This window comes from Galeopterus variegatus, unplaced genomic scaffold (genome assembly GCF_000696425.1).
Source record: "Galeopterus variegatus unplaced genomic scaffold, G_variegatus-3.0.2 Scaffold3408, whole genome shotgun sequence".
NCBI lineage: Eukaryota > Metazoa > Chordata > Mammalia > Dermoptera > Cynocephalidae > Galeopterus > Galeopterus variegatus.
Genome location: NW_007729519.1, coordinates 118,811 through 136,618, shown reverse-complemented (window position 1 = coordinate 136,618; position 17,808 = coordinate 118,811). Strand labels below are relative to the sequence as shown.

Below are 17,808 nucleotides of genomic sequence, written 5' to 3'. Positions count from 1 at the left end.
AGGCAATAATATATCATTAACGTTGTTTTATAGTAGTTTTTTGGGTTAATCTTTTTTTTTTCCTTTTTGTCTTTTTTCGTGACCGGTCACGGGATCGCAACCCTCGGTGTTGCGCCCACACCGCGCCCAACCAGTGAGCGTACCGGTCTCTATATGGGATCTGAACCCTCGGCGGGAGCGCCACCGCGGGGATCGCAACCCTCGGTGTCGCGACCACACCGCGCCCAACCAGTGAGCGTACCGGTCTCTATATGGGATCTGAACCCTCGGCGGGAGCGCCGCCGCACTCTACCAAGTGCGCCACCGGGCCGGCCCTGGGTTAATCTTTTTTAAACTTGATTTTGTACTCCTGGGGAGCAGGGGTTATACCTGTAGGCGCTTATTAGAAACCTGTTGTTTGTTGCAAATGTAACCTATGGTACAGGGCATTGGTTATGTACTCGTATATCATATATCGGGTCTATCCTTAACTTAGTAATTGTTACTTAGGGGCAACTTAAAATTTAAAGTTTGATAAAAACTTCTGATTCTTCAGTAACCTAGAAATAATTTCTTCTATTATGTAAATATGTATCATCAGGTGATCATTTGTTGTAATAAGTTTATACTATCTGTATCACACCTATTTTGGGCAACACATTTTTAATAGAATTATATTAATACTGTCTTTTTTCCCCTCCTACTAGTAGTTCCAAAGAACTGCTGGTTCAGATTTTAGCTTTTGCCAAGTTGTGAACATAGTGAAGGATGCTTAGACTACTAAACATTCAAATTGTAAGTAAAATTTATTTCTGCTGTTGTAATGTGTATGTTTAGAAAACAGATTTTGGAAATAGTCATTACCATAGCAAGCTTTAGTGTGATGAAACTGAGAATTTTTCTTAATTTTTCTTCTTAAGATACAAATACTTCCTATTACATCTGTGTTTTATAAGATCAAAGAAGGGACTAATAGTACTGAACCAGTTGTAGGCAGTGAGATGAAATTTCTGCTTTTTTTCAGGTATTTCATTTTATTGTAGAAGTTTATGGAAATTTTTATTATTTATTTCCATATCTGTTTGATGCCAGTAGTCAAACTTAATGGTCATAAAATTAATGGAATGACTTATTAGAAATATTTAAATATGCTTAATTTTTCTGCATTCTTTAACTTTGACATTAAAAAGTCTCGTTAGAAATAAATCTCTGTGCTTTCTGTGTATGAAAATTTTAACATACTGTAAATTGATTAAAAAGTAACTTTTTAGGAATAATTTAATGCATAAATCCAAATATATATATATATAGATAGATAGATAGGCATTCATCTCTCTAAGGGGGAAAAAGCTTAAGAGGTTAGGTTGAGAGGTTGCTTGAAACTATTTGTTTTATTGCATTTGAACTAATAGCGAAACAATTATTGAGGAAAGAACGATAAAATAATATCAAGGGCATTCTAAGTGGCTTCACTACTTTATTTTAAACTACTGTACTCGAAAGTATAAGCAACCCAAATTAATCTGTCTTACAGTTCTTATAGAGTATTCAAACTATGAATATGAAGTGAGATTGGTGCCATAAGCAAAAGACAGTTCCAATTATATTATTCTAACAAACAAACCAAATGAGCCAAAGAAGAAGAATGAAATATTTATCAACCAATAAATCTTTTTATTTGTTATATAGACAATTATTTAGAAGTTGTTGTCTCAGTCCAGCACATTTTATGTGTTCAATGCAAAATAGATATTAAAAATTTCTACTAAAATACTTCAGGAGTAAAGTTACATCTTCATAATGGGAGAAAGTTGTAATATTTTATTTCTTGGAATATAAGTATCATAATATCACTATATACAATAGCTTGATAAGAACTTATTCAGTATGTTTATAGATTTGAATATTAACTCATAAGAAGTGAAGTGCTCATTACTGCCCTCTTTTGATGCAGGGATATTGAAGCTTATCTCCTATTAGTTAAAACAGTGTTAAAAATTAAATTGCAAAATAAGTTATGCTTTATATCCTTCCTGTATACTTTTTATAACTTTTTAAATTTTTCCTCTTTTTAGACTGTGTGATTAATCATCTTTAGAAGACTGGATTTCTGGATATCTACTCCACTCCATCTCTCATGATTTTTAAAACATGATAATGCAAACCTGTACCACTGGCAATCATCCATGAACTTTTAATTACACTGATTAATAGCGTTTGAAGCATCCTCAGGGAATAAACAATGACATCAGCAGTGGTTGACAGTGGAGGTTCTGTTTTGGAGCTTTCCAACAATGGAATAGAAAATCAAGAGGTTAGGCATCCAATTTCTGTTTTGTTCATAGAAGTCAATGCATGAGCTAATTTTGATATAATGGCAAACACGTATTTGAAAGTAGAAATGTACAATGCATGAAATTGTACATGTAAATGTTACATATTCTCATATAATTTAGGTAATGGAAAGTTGAGGAAGGAACTGCAGGGCTTACCTGATATTTATGGAACATGCATATATTAAAATGAACATGGAAGAAGGAAAGAAATGGAAAGAACACTGTAGTATTTGTTGAGAGATAAATTTAAATCCCTGATAAAATATATTGTCTTGGATTATGGAGTGTGGTATATACGAGTACTGTTCCTAAATACCTAAATTTCATTTATCTTAAGTTAGAATTCTGTATCTGCTTTACTTGTCATCTTTGTTTCTTGGTTATTATATCTAATTCAGTATGGAGGTCCATCATATTTTAATCTAATATATATATATATATATATATATACACACACACACACACATACACACACACACATATATATATATACTTATGAATTTAGGTAATTAGTATATCAGAAAGGGTATTTAGGTTTTGAAATTTTAGAGATGTAGAATTTTTAATCATTAGCATATTTGCTTATTGTTATTGATGATATTGAAGAATAAGAGATGGGAGCAGAAAATGGTAGTACCAGAAATATATGAACTGCCAGGTCCTGGCTTTTATTTCCACCATTCATTAAAGACTGAATATTAGAAGGGATCTAAATTATAATATGGTAGTGCTGTCATAATAATGGATAAATATTTGGTTAGAGGTGAGGTGGGAAAATGGAGAGTTTTTTGTATTAAAATCTTTTCTCAATTTTCTGTGGAAGGTGATGCTGTTATTCGTACCCGGTATCAGTATAGTGATAACAAGTTAAGACATCAGGCTGTGTATTCTGGTGTCTGGATGCTTTTTCTTGCTTGCTTGGTATCCGTTTAGTCTTCCAAGATCCAGATAAGGTGTGGGGAAATTCAGTGGGAAGGGGATAAAGTGAAGGTACTCCTTCTCTTTTGTCAGTGGACTTGGTGACTCTTCAGTGTTCCTTTTGTATTAGAATCCAAAACTGGTTCAAAGTCCATTAAGAGAAGCCACAGCTATAGAACATGCTTTATTTCCTTAATTAATTTCTGTTTCTTCCTTCAAGATTCACTTTCTGTATGCTCACCTCCCGGTATGATTCACCAAAGAGATGAGAGACTCAGGGTACTTCCATTTCCTCCTATATCACCCAGACCAAATACTGCTTCCTTAAAGTGCTTTATTTTTATCCTATAGTTTTGCTCTGTTGGCATTTAACCAGTATGAGGGGAGCTGCCATGAATAATAGGCAGATTATATTTACCTTGTGGTAATTAAAAGGTATCATTAATATGAGGAAAAACAGGCCAATATTTGTTTCTGGAATCGCCTTGTATTTTTCTTGCTTTATGTGGAATCCCAGGTGTTCATGGCCAGGAGAACTGATTATCATGGAAGAAAGAAACTGATAAATTAAGTGACTTTACCAAGTTGTTATTGACTGATGATGGAGGAAGTCAGAAGGCAGTACTCTTAATGGGCATTTTAGGTAGTGTGTCACCAGAATGGGGGAAGCTATTCTTGGGGAACTTTTTTTACTTTCATTTATTTGTTCCTTTGACAAATATTAATTGACCACTTATTGTGTATCAAGTACTTTGTTAGGCATTGGGGATAAAGTATTTCAGAAGGGCCATGAAAAATAATTCCAGGCTAGATGGGGCTGGCCAGTTAGTTCATGTGGTAGAGCATGGTGCTGATAACACAAAGGTCAACATACTGGCCATCTCCCCCCCCAATAATAATAATAATAATAATAATAATTCAGGGCTAGAGATGGATGGAGAAGGTGGTGGGGGCTATTTTAATAAGTGTGGTCAGGGAAGACTTCTCTGAAGAGAAGTTTGTAGCTAAATGAAATGGTGGATGGGGCCATAGAAGTATCTGGGGGAAGAGAATTCTAGGAAGGGAGAAGAACCACTAATAATAGAAATATATTCTGATTTTACAAAGGAAGTTTTGAAAGCAGTAGTATTTGAAAGATAGATTTTTGTCTTATGAGAAGCTTTTCAGAAATATGTTTCCTGTATACAATAATATTTATACTTGTAAGGTGGGTGAAAAATGATTTGTCAAGATGTTATAATCATAGTCCCAGAATTGGAAGAAAAAGAATGTTTGAAAAGTGGTGAAGATCTGGAGATTTACTACCATGATTTTCAGGCTTTATTTTTTTATAACTTTTTTCCTGATTATAAAAGTAATGCATCTTAAAAAATTAGGATTATTATGAACGAAAAAAATAAATATAAAAGATACTAAAGTATTATAGGCAGATAATATGATTCTCCAGTTGAGAAAGCCAGTGAATGTACTGAAAAACCTATTAAACCTACTGAGAGTGCTTAGTAATTTGGCTGAGTAGAAAATGAACATAAAAAAATAAGTAGCTTTCCTTTGTAAGGCTGTAATTAGTTAGAAGAGATCATGAAAAATAAGATCCCTTTCTGAAAATTAAAAAAATATATAAAATATTGAGGAATAAATGTAAGAGATATATGGGATCTGTTTGAAGAAAATTGATTAATGATTCTGAAGCACATGAAAGAAAATTTTAGCTAACAAAGATATATACTTTATACTTGGATAGTAGTTTATCCCAATTAATCTATATATTTAATTCCATCTCTATCAAATGTTAGGGCAAGTTTGGAGAAAATTGATTATATGGATGTAAAGATCATGTGGAAGAGTAAACATTTAGGAGTAACCAGAGCAATTTTTATATAGTACTGCAGGTGTGTCCCTTATAAATGGGGAGTCAATATAGAAAAAATATAAATGGATTTAAATAAATTTTTAAAAACACAATAAATACAAGTTCTAGAGGATAGCTGCTTCCAGACAAACAAGATTGGGAATTTTTCCACTTCAGGTTATTATGGAATAACTTAAACCAGACTTATACTCTCACTATAAACAACTAGGAAAGTGGACAAAACACAGGAAGCCACAGTTTTGAAGCATTGGAGGACAGTGTAGGACTGTGCTTCCTGAGAGAAGAGAATGTCACCTCTGCGATTGCACTGGCTTATTGCTTGGAGCCACTTCCTAGGCTCTGGTGTAAGAAAAAGGAACCAAGTAGAGTGTAATTGTTTCATTAAATTGAGGAAATAAAATTTGGAATTTAGAGAGGCTAACAACTAATTTGAGGGGCAGAATATCTAAGAGGAAGAAGCAGCCCAGAGAAAGAACACCAGAACTCTTTCCTCGGTGGGCCCCTGACACTTTGGCTGAATACTCAGCTTTCAGGTGTAATGTGGAATTCCACGAAGCCAGGCAAAGAGTGATCAGAAAGGTGTAAACTCAGTAATTTACTCAGTAATTTAGAGAGTTCACTCAGGGCTGAGAGATATTAGAGTTCCTGCCAGCTAGAGTGGGGAGTCTTTGTTGAGTGCCCAGGGCATTCATTAAAGACTCCAGAAGGGTCATGCCTTATTTAGTAGGGGTAAACTAGCCGTAGAATAAAGTGTAGTCCAAACTTGCCCTAAAAAAATTTTAAAATAGGCCTTAAAAGTTGATTCATAAATAACTATCTGTTATAACACTTTAAAATACTGCAGTGAAATGTAGCACCTAACAATTTAAGATTTACATAAAAGAACCAAATGAAACTTATAGAGATCAATGTATACTATCTGAAAGAAAAGTTCACAGGGTGGGATTAAAAATAGATTAGGTGCTACAAAAGAATAGATCAGTGAATTTGAGGATGGCAATAGAAACTACATTATGAAGCACAGAGGAAAAAATGAAAGAAAAAAGGAACAAAGCTTCAATCACCTGTGGGACAGTATCAAGTTGTCTTAACATACATTTAATGAGAGAGGCAAGGACGGAAATAAAAAATATATGAAAAAACAATGGCCATAAATTTTCCAAATTCAATGAAAAGAATGAACCCATAGATCCAAACATTTTAAACTCCAAACAGGATAAAGCAGAGAACAAACAAACACAAAGGCATGTCGTAATAAAATTGCTGAAAGCCAGTTTCAGAGAGAAAATCTTAAAAGCAGCCAGAAAAAAAAAGATTTGCTACATACAGAAGGACAGAGATAAGCACTACAGACATCTTGTCTGAAACTGCAAGTCAGAAGATAATGATATTTTTTAAATGCTGAAAGAATAAAACTATCAACCCATAGTTATATATCCAGTGAAAATATTCTTCAAACTGAAGCTTTTTTTAGACAAACAAAAGCAGAGAGAATTTATTACCAACATACTTATTCTACAAGAAATGTTAAAAATAAACTCTTTAGGCAGAAGGTAAATGATACCAGATGGAAATTTAGATCTATACAAAGGAATGAAAAGCACTAGAGAAATGGTTAATATGTGGTTAACTATAAAATACTTTTTAAAATTAAAAAAATTTAAAAATTTTATTGTGCTCAAAACACTTACCATGAGATCTACCCTCTTAACAGATCTTTAAGTGTAAAAAATTATTTTTAAAATTTTAAAAAGGATAATTGTTTAAAACAAAAATAATAACAATATATTATGGAGTTTATAGTGTGAAGAAGTAAATGCATGTCAATAGAACAAATGATAGGAAGAGGGAATTGGAAGAATATTATTGTAAGCTTTTTATATTATGCGTAAAGTAACATACTATTTGTAGGTAGACTGTGATAAAGAAGTACATTATAAAATCTAGAGCAACCACTAAACAAATAAACAAATAAGCAATATTTGAAATAAAATTAGTACTGAAAAATACCCAGCCCTAGAAAAGACAAAGAGAATAAAAGGAACAAGGAATAAGTGAAAAAATTATTGAACAAAGAACAAGATGTAAACCCTTTTATTGATATTAAGTGTATATTTTCTAAATACCCCAATTAAAATGTAGACATTATCAGATTGTGTTAAAAAGCCAAACCTATTTATGTTTCACACAAGAAATTCATTTTAAGTATATCAGCATAGTTTAAATGTAAAAACTATTGAAATCTATATATTTCTGTATCTGTACAAACGCTAATCATAAGAAAGCTGGAGTGGTTTTGGGGTAAGATTATTACCAGGACTAATAAGGGCCGTTTTATAAATAATAAAAGGACCATTTTGTCAAGAAGGTACAACAATTCTGATATGCATCACTATCAGAGCTTCAAAATATATAAAGTATAAACTGACAGAATTGAAAGAAGAAACAGATAAATTCACATAATAGTTGGAGATTGCAGCATTCCTTTTTTAGTAATTGATAGAGTAAGCAGATAGAAAATAAGGATGTAGAAGACTTGAACAACATTATCAACCATAGTTACCTAATGGATGTTTATGGAACACTATACCCAAGAGCATAAGAAAACACATTTATTTCAAGTTTACATGGACAGTCAACCAAGATAGATCATGTGGTGGGCTATAAAATAAATCTCAATAATTATAAAAAGTATTGAAATCATACATAGAGAGTTGTCTGACCAAAATAATTAAAATAGAAATTAACAACAAAAAGATACTTGCAAAATTCTCAAATATTTGGATATAAAACAGCTTTCTTCCATATAACTTATAGGTTAAAGAATAAATCACAAGAAAAACTAGAAAATATTTAAACTGAGTGAAAATAAACAATATATCAAAATTTGAGGGATGTAGCTAAAGCAGTGTTTAGAGGGAAATTTATAGCTTCAAATACTTATATTGGAAAAGGAGAAAAGTTTAAAATCAGTCATCTAAGCTTTTGCCTCAACAAGCTAGAATATGAAGATCAACTTAAACCCAATGCAACTAGAAGGAAGGATATAAAAAAATAAAAACTGAAATCAAAGAAGTTGTAAATGTACAAACAATAGAGAAATTAAGCCAGAAGCTGGTTCTTTGCAAAGATGAATAAAATTGATGTCTCTAACTAGACTGCATTAAAAAAAAGGAACAGAAGGCAAAGATTACTAATATCAGGAATGAAAAAAAAAAGATTACTAATATCAGGAATGAAAAGCAATTATTACTATAGATATTAAGTATTATGAACAACTCTGTTTCAATAAGCTTGACAATTTAGATGAAATGGACAAATTCTCTGAAAGTAATTTCAAAAGGAATAGAAAGCCTGAATAGCTCTATATCTTTTAAATGAATTGAACTGCTAGTCAAAGTCTTTCCCACGAAGAAAACTCTAGGGCTAATGGCCTGAAAGTAATTTCAAAAGGAATAGAAAGCCTGAATAGCTCTATATGTTTTAAATGAATTGAACTGCTAGTCAAAGTCTTTCCCACGAAGAAAACTCTAGGGCTAATGGCTTTATCGGTGATCTACCAAGCATTTAGGGAAAAATAATATCAATCCTGCACAAACTCTTTGAGGAAATGGAGAAGGGGGCATTTTCTAGCTTATTTTATGAAGCCAGCATTACTCTGATACCAAGATCAGACAGATATTATAGGGAAAGAAAACTGCAAACCACTGTCCTTCATGAACATAGAAACAAACATCAATCCAGCAGCATATAAAAGGGATCATGTCATGACCAAATGGGGTTTATCCCTTATTGTGGGTTTAATCAGTTGATGTAGTTTGCCATATTAACAGTGAAAAAGAAAAATAATGCGAGTATGTCGGTAGCTACATACAGAAAACCCATTGCCAAAATTCAACACCTTATTCATTATACAGAATCTCTAAGCTAGTAATAAAGGACAACTTCTTCAACCTGATAAAATGCATCTGTGAAAAACCCCCAGCCAGCATCATACTTAATGCTGGAAGACTGAATGTTTTCCCTTTCAGGTTAAGAGCAAGGCAAGAATGTCTGCTCTAACCATTTCTAGTCAACATTGTACTGGCAACATTTCTAAAAGGCAAAAAAAAATGAAAGACCCACAGATTGGAAAAGAAGTAGTAAAACTTTCTAGATAATAAGGTCGTGTACATAGAAATTCCTAAAACTCTACACAATTATTAGAACTAATTTAGATTGCTCAGATGATTCAATATGAATATGTAAAAATCAGTTATTTTTATTTATTTATTTATTTTTTGTCTTTTTTGTGACTGGTAAGGGGATCGCAACCCTTGGTGTGGTGTCGCCCACACTGTGCTCAGCCAGTGAGTGCACCGACCATTCCTATATAGGACCCGAACCCATGGCGGGAGCGTTGCGGCGGGAGCATCGCTGCGCTCCCAGCGCTGAACTCTCCCGAGTGCGCCACGGGCCCAAAATCAATTATTTTTATATATGAGTATTAGTAACATACAATTGGAAAATTAGAAAGTAGCACTATTTGGGCCAGCCCGGTGGCGCACTGGATAGTGCGCCGCTTGGGAAGCGCGGCGGTGCTCCCGCCTGAGGGTTTGGAACCCACATACAGACTGGTTCCCGCTCACTGGCTGAGCGAGGCACGGGAGCAACACCAAGGGTTGTCCCGGTCTGGTGCGGGGGCGACACTGAGGGTTGCGATCCGTTGCCGGACATGTAAAAAGACAAAAAAAAAAAAAAAAAAAAAAAAAAAAAAAAAAAAAGAAAGTAGCACTATTTAATAGAGCATCAAAAAGCATAGAGGTAAGTTTAATGAAATATATGAAATACTTGTACACAGTAAAACTACAAACTGTTGTTGAGAGAAATTAAAGACCTGCATAAATGGAGATATATCATGTTTATGGATTGGAAGACGTATTGTGGGTAAGAACAAAGCTGGAGTGCTTACACATCTGATTTAAAGACTTACTATAAAGCTCTACTAATTGAGACAGTGTGGTATCGGTGTACCAACAGACATGTAGATCAGTGGAATATAATATAGACCCACACATATAAGGCTGATTGATTTTCCGTAATACAATTCAATGGAATAATGTAATTCAGTGGAGAATGGATAGTTGTCTAAAAATGATGGTGGAACTGGATATTCATATGCAAATATGCGAACCAGAATCCTCTCTCACATTGTACACTATAACATAAAATTGATTATAGATTTAAATGTAAAAACTAAGCTATAAAAACTTCTGGAAGAAAAAACAGGAAAAAATTTTCTGAACTTGAAATAGGTAGTGATTTCTTAAGATTGAACACAAAAAACATGAACTTAAGAGAAAAGTGATTAATTGAACTTCATTAAAATGAAAAATGTCTGCTCTTTAAAAAAATTCTATTAAGAAGGGCTGGCCCGGTGGCGCACTGCTACAGTGCGCCGCTTGGGAGTGCGGCGGTGCTCCCGCCGAGGGTTCGGATCCCACATACAGACCGGTTCCCACTCACTGGCTGAGCGAGGTGCGGGTGCGACACTGAGGGTTGCGATCCTGTTGCCGGTCCCGGTCCGGTACGGGCACAACACTGAGGGTTGCGATCCATTGCCGGACATGAAAAAAGACAAAAAAAAAAAAGGAAAAAAAAAATTCTATTAAGAAAATGAAAAAAAACAAAGGATTGGAAGAAAATATTTACCATACTCATATTGACAAAGGACTTATGTTTAGAATATATAAAAATTTGGAGATAACCCATTAAGGTGGGCAAAAGCTTTGAACAGGTAATCACATGAATGACCAATAAAATTCCCAATAGTATTTGCAATCTGGGAAATGCAATTTAAAACCAGGAGGAGATCCTACTACACACTTAGAATGATGAAAATTACAGAGTAACACCACATATAAGAAAGGATATGGAGCAGCTGGAACTCTCAAGCATTGCTAATGGGAATATAAGCATTTTGGAAAATAATTTGATGGTCATTTTAAAATTAAATGTGCAATTACTATATGATCTGCTAATTTTAACTCCTACATAAATATGGAGTGGTAGGGTCAGGAAGAGCAAGGACATTCATAGGAGCGTTATAGCCATATGAAGAGAGGTGAGTGGATAAAGAATTGGAATATCTATAACGGAATTTCCAGCAATAAAAAGAAGTGAACTTTTTCTTTGGTGGCTGGCCAGTATGCAGATCAAAACTCTTGAACTTGGTGTTATAACACTGTGCTCTAAGGAAATGAATTATTGCTACATGCGACAACATGTATAAATATCGACATTAAAGAAATTGGACATAAAAAGCACAAACTGTTGATTCCAATATGAAATTTTAGAAGAGGCAGATTTACAGGGGTAGTAATCTATAGGGATAGATTGATGGTTGCTTAGACCTCTGTGTGTGCGTGTGTGTGTTTGTGTGTGTAGTGGGTGCAAGGGAACTTTCTGAGGTGATGGAAATGTTCTATTTCCTGAGTGTGATGGTAGTTACAGGGATGTCTACTTTCGTGAAAATCCATAGGAATACACTTCAAATGAGTGCATTTTATTGATATAAATATACCTCGATAAAGTTGATTAAAAATAAATAAGATTCTCCCACAGGTTTTATATTATACAGATGTTATTTATTTTTAAGTTTCTCAAATTATCCCTTACTGGCTTTACGTTTTTTTCTTGTTGTTATTCCAGTTGTTATTTTTAAATGAAAAAGAAGTATTTTGATTTTTCTTCTTAGTTATACAGGATCATTGTAAAAAACAGTAAACTCAGACAAACTGAGAAAATGAAAACCCATCTTTTTGTCTGTTTACCTCTCTCCCATCACAATATTAATAGTTTGAGATATATTTTTCCAGACTTTTTAATGTATATGTAAAATAAATATTTAAGTGGAATCATACAGAAGTACTGTTCTGTGGCCCATTCTCTACCACCTCTCCACTTATTTATATCATGAATATTTTTCCATGTCAATATATAAATATCTGCCTTAACCATACTTATTTATTTTTCATCGAATCATCATTGATTCAATTAAATAATTAAATTCAATTAAATAATCATAACCCTAAAAAAAAATCTAGGGTTATGGGAGGTGGGAGGAGGGAGGGAGAGGGTGATGGGGAGAGATTGGCTAAAGGGCATAAAGAATAAGCATGACTTGTAATCATTTGTATGCTAATAATATCTATTTGACCGTCAAACTGATTACTGATTCTCCTCTGAAAGAGTAATGGTTACTCTGTTGATTTGTTGCCTAGATGATCTGTCCAGTGCTGAGAGAGGTGTGTTCAGGTCCCCCACTATTATTGTAGAGTAGATACTTCTATCACTCTGGAATGGGCTTTGTGGAGAGAGATGTCCTCTTTTCTTTGGTCTCTGCTGTGACTCTCCTTGTGTCAGTGCACTTAAGTGGCTGGCAGGCCATCTGTGCAGTGATTGTGGCATCTAGCTACTTTAGCGGCACCTGTGGCTATTGTGGTGGCTGTGGTGGGCCATCCATACGGAATTGGTGTTTTTGGTGTGCTTCTTGCCTGGTCGTGGGAGGAGGGTTCGGTCCCCGGCTGCAGACCTCAGGACAACAACATTCTAAGATGTTGTTGCGGAGCAATTGGGTGGGAGGGGGTGAGGGGAAGGGGGAAGGAAATCGGGTGGGAGAAGGAGGGAGGAGTGGGGGCATGGTTGAGGCCCATGGCACTCTTCTCATTCCTGCAGGGGAGACCAGGGGCGTTCCAGTGGTGGTTTGGTCATTGCTGGGCTGAATGCAGATGTCAGGGGGGTGTGGCCGAAGCCCTTGGCCCCCCACTGCTCTGGCTCCCCCACCGCCCCAACTCAAGAGCCCAGGGTGCATCCTGTGGTGGCTCAGTGGTCATCATTGGACTAGGTACAGGTGTCGGGGGGGCATGGCTGAGGCCCTTGGGTCCCTACTGCCACGGCTTGGGAGCCTGGGGCACTTCCTGCCATAGCTTGGTGGCCATCGCTGGGATGGTTACGGGTGTCAGGGGGTATGGTTGAGGCCCCCAGCCCTCACCCTCCTTGGCTTGGGTGCCTAGGGGACTTCTGATCCTTCTAGGTTTTGTAGGTGTTCTTTGGTGGTATGAGACAACCTTTGCTAGTTGATATCAAACTTTGTCTCTGGTCTGTGGGTATTTTGTTTTTTCTCTCAGTTCTGTTTTGGATTATTCACTATTTCCACTACTTGAACTCTTTACCAGAACTAATTTGTTGTCCTTTGCTTACTTCTAAAATGGGGGAACTTCCTGTGGGGACCAGCACTTGAGCCCTGTAGTTGAGCTAAATTGCTACTTTGCTGCTGATTCCCTGGGGAAGGCTTTTTGTGCAGCTCAGGTTTTAATGGTTGGCTTTGTAGGTACTTCAGGGTCTTGTAAGATCAAGTACACCTGGGTTGTGTAGAAACTCTGGTTTGGACCTAAGTCTTTTCAGCAAACTGCACCCTCTGTAGATCTGTATTCCTGACCTGTCTACACAGAGTGGGCCTGGACTGATTGGAGGGCAGATCAGCTGTCCTTGCTGTGCCCCATTGTTCCCCTGGTGGACCTGTCTCCCCTACTGCCCGTACTCCAGACACTTCCCATGGGGTCATGTGATGGCCCCTTGTGATGACTCACCAGCCTCTGAGTAGCTCCTTTTTTCACTTGTTGTGGCTCCTCACTTGTATGTGGGTCCACGGGAACCCTGTTAGTGGTCTTGCTGGCCTAAGGGCCACCAAGGCCCTCTTCTCCCTTGCTGCCTCTAAGCAACCTCATACAAAGGACACAGCGGTGGCTTTTGCCAGTTCTTGCTCTGTGCGCTCACCAGCTTCAGCCTTGAAGCGACTGGGAAATGGTAGGAGCGACCCTTTCTTCCTCTCATTGTGGCTTCTCCTGCCTTCATGCACTTCATAGGTCTCTCCTCTTCCCCTGAGCTCTAGTGGCCCCAGCTTGGCTGTGGTTGCTTTTTAATAGTTGTAAATTGGTTGATTTGAGGAAGAGAGTGACACTGGGGACTGTCTATTCTGCCATCTTGACCAGAAGCCTGCCTTAACCTTTTAATTGATGCTGAATATAATCTCTTGTTGTATGGATATATGATAGTTTATTCAGTACCTTTCTGATGGATGCATGTTTTCTTTTTTTTGCATTACAAACATCTAGGTTAGAAGACTTTGTCTTAAAACTGGGTTTTCATAGAGCATACTGTTTTTACTTTGGTGACATTTATTTGGAATGGCTTCTGGGGGTGAACAGTGGGAGGTGGGGGAGATTAGTCCCCCCAAAGCCTGCCACACTGTATATTTCAGTTTTGATAAGACTTTTGAAGGTGGCCTTACTCTATCACAAAAGAAAAAATGTGTAACAAATTTATGTATTTTTAATGTACTCCTGAATTTCATGTCTTTCTATATATTCCTAAAATATAGTGTAAAAGGATTACAGTACCACTGTCTTCAGCCATTTTATTGCATTTGTCTTTGGAAACTTCTTTTTTTTTTTTTTTCCTTTTTGTCTTTTTTTACTGACCGGTAATGGGACCGCAACCCTCGGTGTCGCGCTCGTACCGGGGAACGGCAACGGGATCGCAACCCTCGGTGTTGCGCCCGCACCGCGCTCAGCCAGTGAGCGGGAACCAGTCTCCACATGGGATCCGAACCCTTGGCGGGAGCGCCGCTGCACTCCCAGGCGGTGCACTCTCGAGTGCGCCACCGGGCCGGCCCTGTCTTTGGAAACTTCTAATACCTGGGGAGCAATGACTGAGTGAATATAAAAGCACTTTTTAGATAAACACTGCAGTATTGCACTTGCCCTGCCTCTTTAAACTAAGAATCTCTCTCCTTTTTTTTTAAATTATTATCATTATTTTTTATTGAAACATAGTTAATTGTACATATCTGTGGGGTACAGAGTTGAATATTGATATCTGTGTGAATATTATGCTGAAATCAGAATAATTAGTATATCCAACATTATACAATATAATCTTTTTTTGTGGCCCTTTACCAACTCCTTCTTTACCACCCCTCCCCCTTCTCCCATCTCTGGTAACCTTAGTTCTGTTCTGTCCTTTTGAAAGTTCAATGCATTATTGTGGTCATTTTGTCTTTCTTTTTAGTTTGTTTCTTTTAGCTGTTACTTATGAGTGAGAACATGTGGTAGTACTCTTTCCGTGCCTGGCTTATTTCACTAACATAATTTTCTGTACATTCACCCACATTGCCGCAAATGACAGGATTTCTTTTTTATGGCAGAGTAATATTCCATTGTGTAAATACACCACATTTTCCTTATCCAGTCAACTGATGATGCACATTTAGGTTGGTTCCAACTCTTGGCTTTTGTAAATAGAGCTGCACTATGTATGTGAGTGCAGGTATCCTTTTGACATGGTGAATTCCATTCCTTTGGGTATACACCCAGCAGTGGGATTGCTGGATCATATGGCAGTTCTGTGTGTAGTTGTTTGAAGAACGTCTGTACCGTTTTCCAAAATGGCTGCATCAATTTACAGTCCCACCAACAGTGTAGGAGAGTTTCTTTTTCTCCACCTCCTCACCAGCATTTGTTATTCTCTGTCTTTTTTATAACAGCCAGTCTAACTGGGGTGAGATGATATCTCAGTGAGGTTTTGATTTGTATTTCCCCGATGCTGAGTGATTCTGAGCATTTTTTCATGTGTCTGTTGGCCATTTGTATGTCTTCCTTTGTGAAATGCCTAGTCAGCTCTCTTTGAGTGGAAGTTTTAAAGATCACTGTTAGTACTTATAGTAGGGTTGAAATATAGGATATAGGATGTCTAGATACATTTTTTTTTTTTTTGTCTTTTTCTGTGTCCGGCAACGGATCGCAACCCTCAGTGTCGCCCCCGTACCGGACCGGGACCGGCAACGGGATCGCAGCCCTCAGTGTTGCTCCCACGCCTCGCTCAGCCAGTGAGCGGGAACCGGTCTGTATGTGGGATCCGAACCCTCGGCGGGAGCACCGCCGCGCTTCCCAAGCGGCGCACTATAGCAGTGCGCCACCGGGCCGGCCCTAGATACATTTGAATTTCAAAAAATAATTTGAATTTCAGATAATACAACCAATAACTTTTTACTTTATGTAAGTCTCAAATATTGTGTCGACAACCTTATACTTATTCATTGTTTATCTGAGATTCAACCTTAACTGGGTATCTTATATTTTTATTTGCTAAGTCTGGCAACTCTAGCTTATAGGGAATTAGATAGGTTGTGCCAAGACCCACTGAATCTGGACTTTATGCCTTTTATTTATTGCATATTTTGGTGACTTAAGCAAAGTAATCCTAAGTAAAATAACCTAGTGGATGTGTTACTTTTTAGTATGTTATTTTAAAGCAAAAACTCCTGATTTTTTTCTTCTACCCCTTTCTCCAGTAAAAATAGCTAATTCCTCTTCACAGTACAAGACGATAATTATCTGCACATAAGCATGCAGTGGCCTCTGCAGAGATAAAGCTCAAGTCACTTGCCATTGTAGATTAATAAGTGTCGAATCTGTGAGTACCTGTTATATTAAAATTTGTTGAGTTTTATCATTCTTGGATAGAGTTCCCAGACTTAGCAAATAAAAATACAAGCTACAAATGAACTAAGCTTGAACCAAGCAACAAATACTTAAGTGCTACTGTAGTTTATGTGAAGTGTGCGTTGTTGAGGAGGTTATAAAGATGTACTAAACTATAACTCTTGTTCTCAAAATCTTACTATCTAGTGAAAAAGTTGGATATGTAAATTATATTACAGGACAGTGAACAGTGGTAATATTAGGCAGACAACTTGTTCTAGAAATACTTGGGGTGGAAAAATTGATTCAATTGCGGGATTATAGAGAGACTCCCAGGAGCTGGATGAAAAACCTTCAGTTGATAAAAAAGATTTGGACAGGCGTGGAGGCTACAAAATAACATGAGAAATCATGGGAATGTTCATGTTTGGGAGTTAGAGGCGATGCAAGTCATCAAACAACCTATGTGAAGTAATGTAGGAAATAAAGCTGTACAGGTAGTTTACTAGTTTCTCTGGGTTGCTATAATAAAGTACCACAAACTGGGTAGCTTAAATAACAAATTTATTTTCTTCCAGTTCTGGAGGCTAGAAGTTGGAAATGAAGGTGTTGGGTGAATTGGTTCCTTCTGAGGGCTATGAGGGAGAATCTCTTCCAAGCCTCTCTTCTAGCTTCTGGTAGCTTCAGGTGTTCCTTGGCTTGTGGGTGGTATTCTCTCTGTGTCTTTACATCGTTTTCCCTCCATTTGTGTCTATGTCCAAATTTCCTTTTTTTTATAAGGACACAGTCAAATTGCATTAGGGTTCATCCTAATGATTTTATTTTTACTTGATCATCTGCAAAGACTCTAGTTTCACATAAACTTACATTCACAAATACTAGGGGTTAGGACTTCAACATCTTTTTGGGTGACACAGTTCAGCCCATAACAGGTGGGTTGTGGGTTATATTTCAAAGAGTGTTAAAACTACTGTTTAGTATGTTAAACTTTTCTTTTGGACAAATTGGAAGTCATTAAAGCTTTTCGTGCAAAGAAGTAACAGTTCTGATTGTGATATGAAAATATCCCTCTAAAGTGGAGGGCAGGGCCGGCCCGGTGGCGCACTGGATAGTGCGCCGCTTGGGAAGCGCAGCAGCACTCCCGCCCGAGGGTTCGGATCCCACATACAGACCGGTTCCC

The 17,808-nt window shown here is 36.9% G+C and overlaps 1 protein-coding gene across 3 annotated transcripts in view; it reads left to right on the top strand.

Moving 5' to 3' along the window:
• Positions 1 to 17,808, top strand: part of ELF2 (E74-like factor 2 (ets domain transcription factor)) — a 105,830-nt gene that overhangs the window by 20,007 nt on the left and 68,015 nt on the right. For all 3 annotated transcript variants that reach the window (XM_008584933.1, XM_008584934.1, XM_008584932.1), the window contains exons 2-3: positions 687 to 774; positions 2,055 to 2,293. In XM_008584933.1, coding sequence (XP_008583155.1) covers positions 2,222 to 2,293 — 72 coding nt within the window. In that variant the 5' untranslated portion in view covers positions 687 to 774; positions 2,055 to 2,221. The remainder of the gene's footprint in view (positions 1 to 686; positions 775 to 2,054; positions 2,294 to 17,808) is intronic.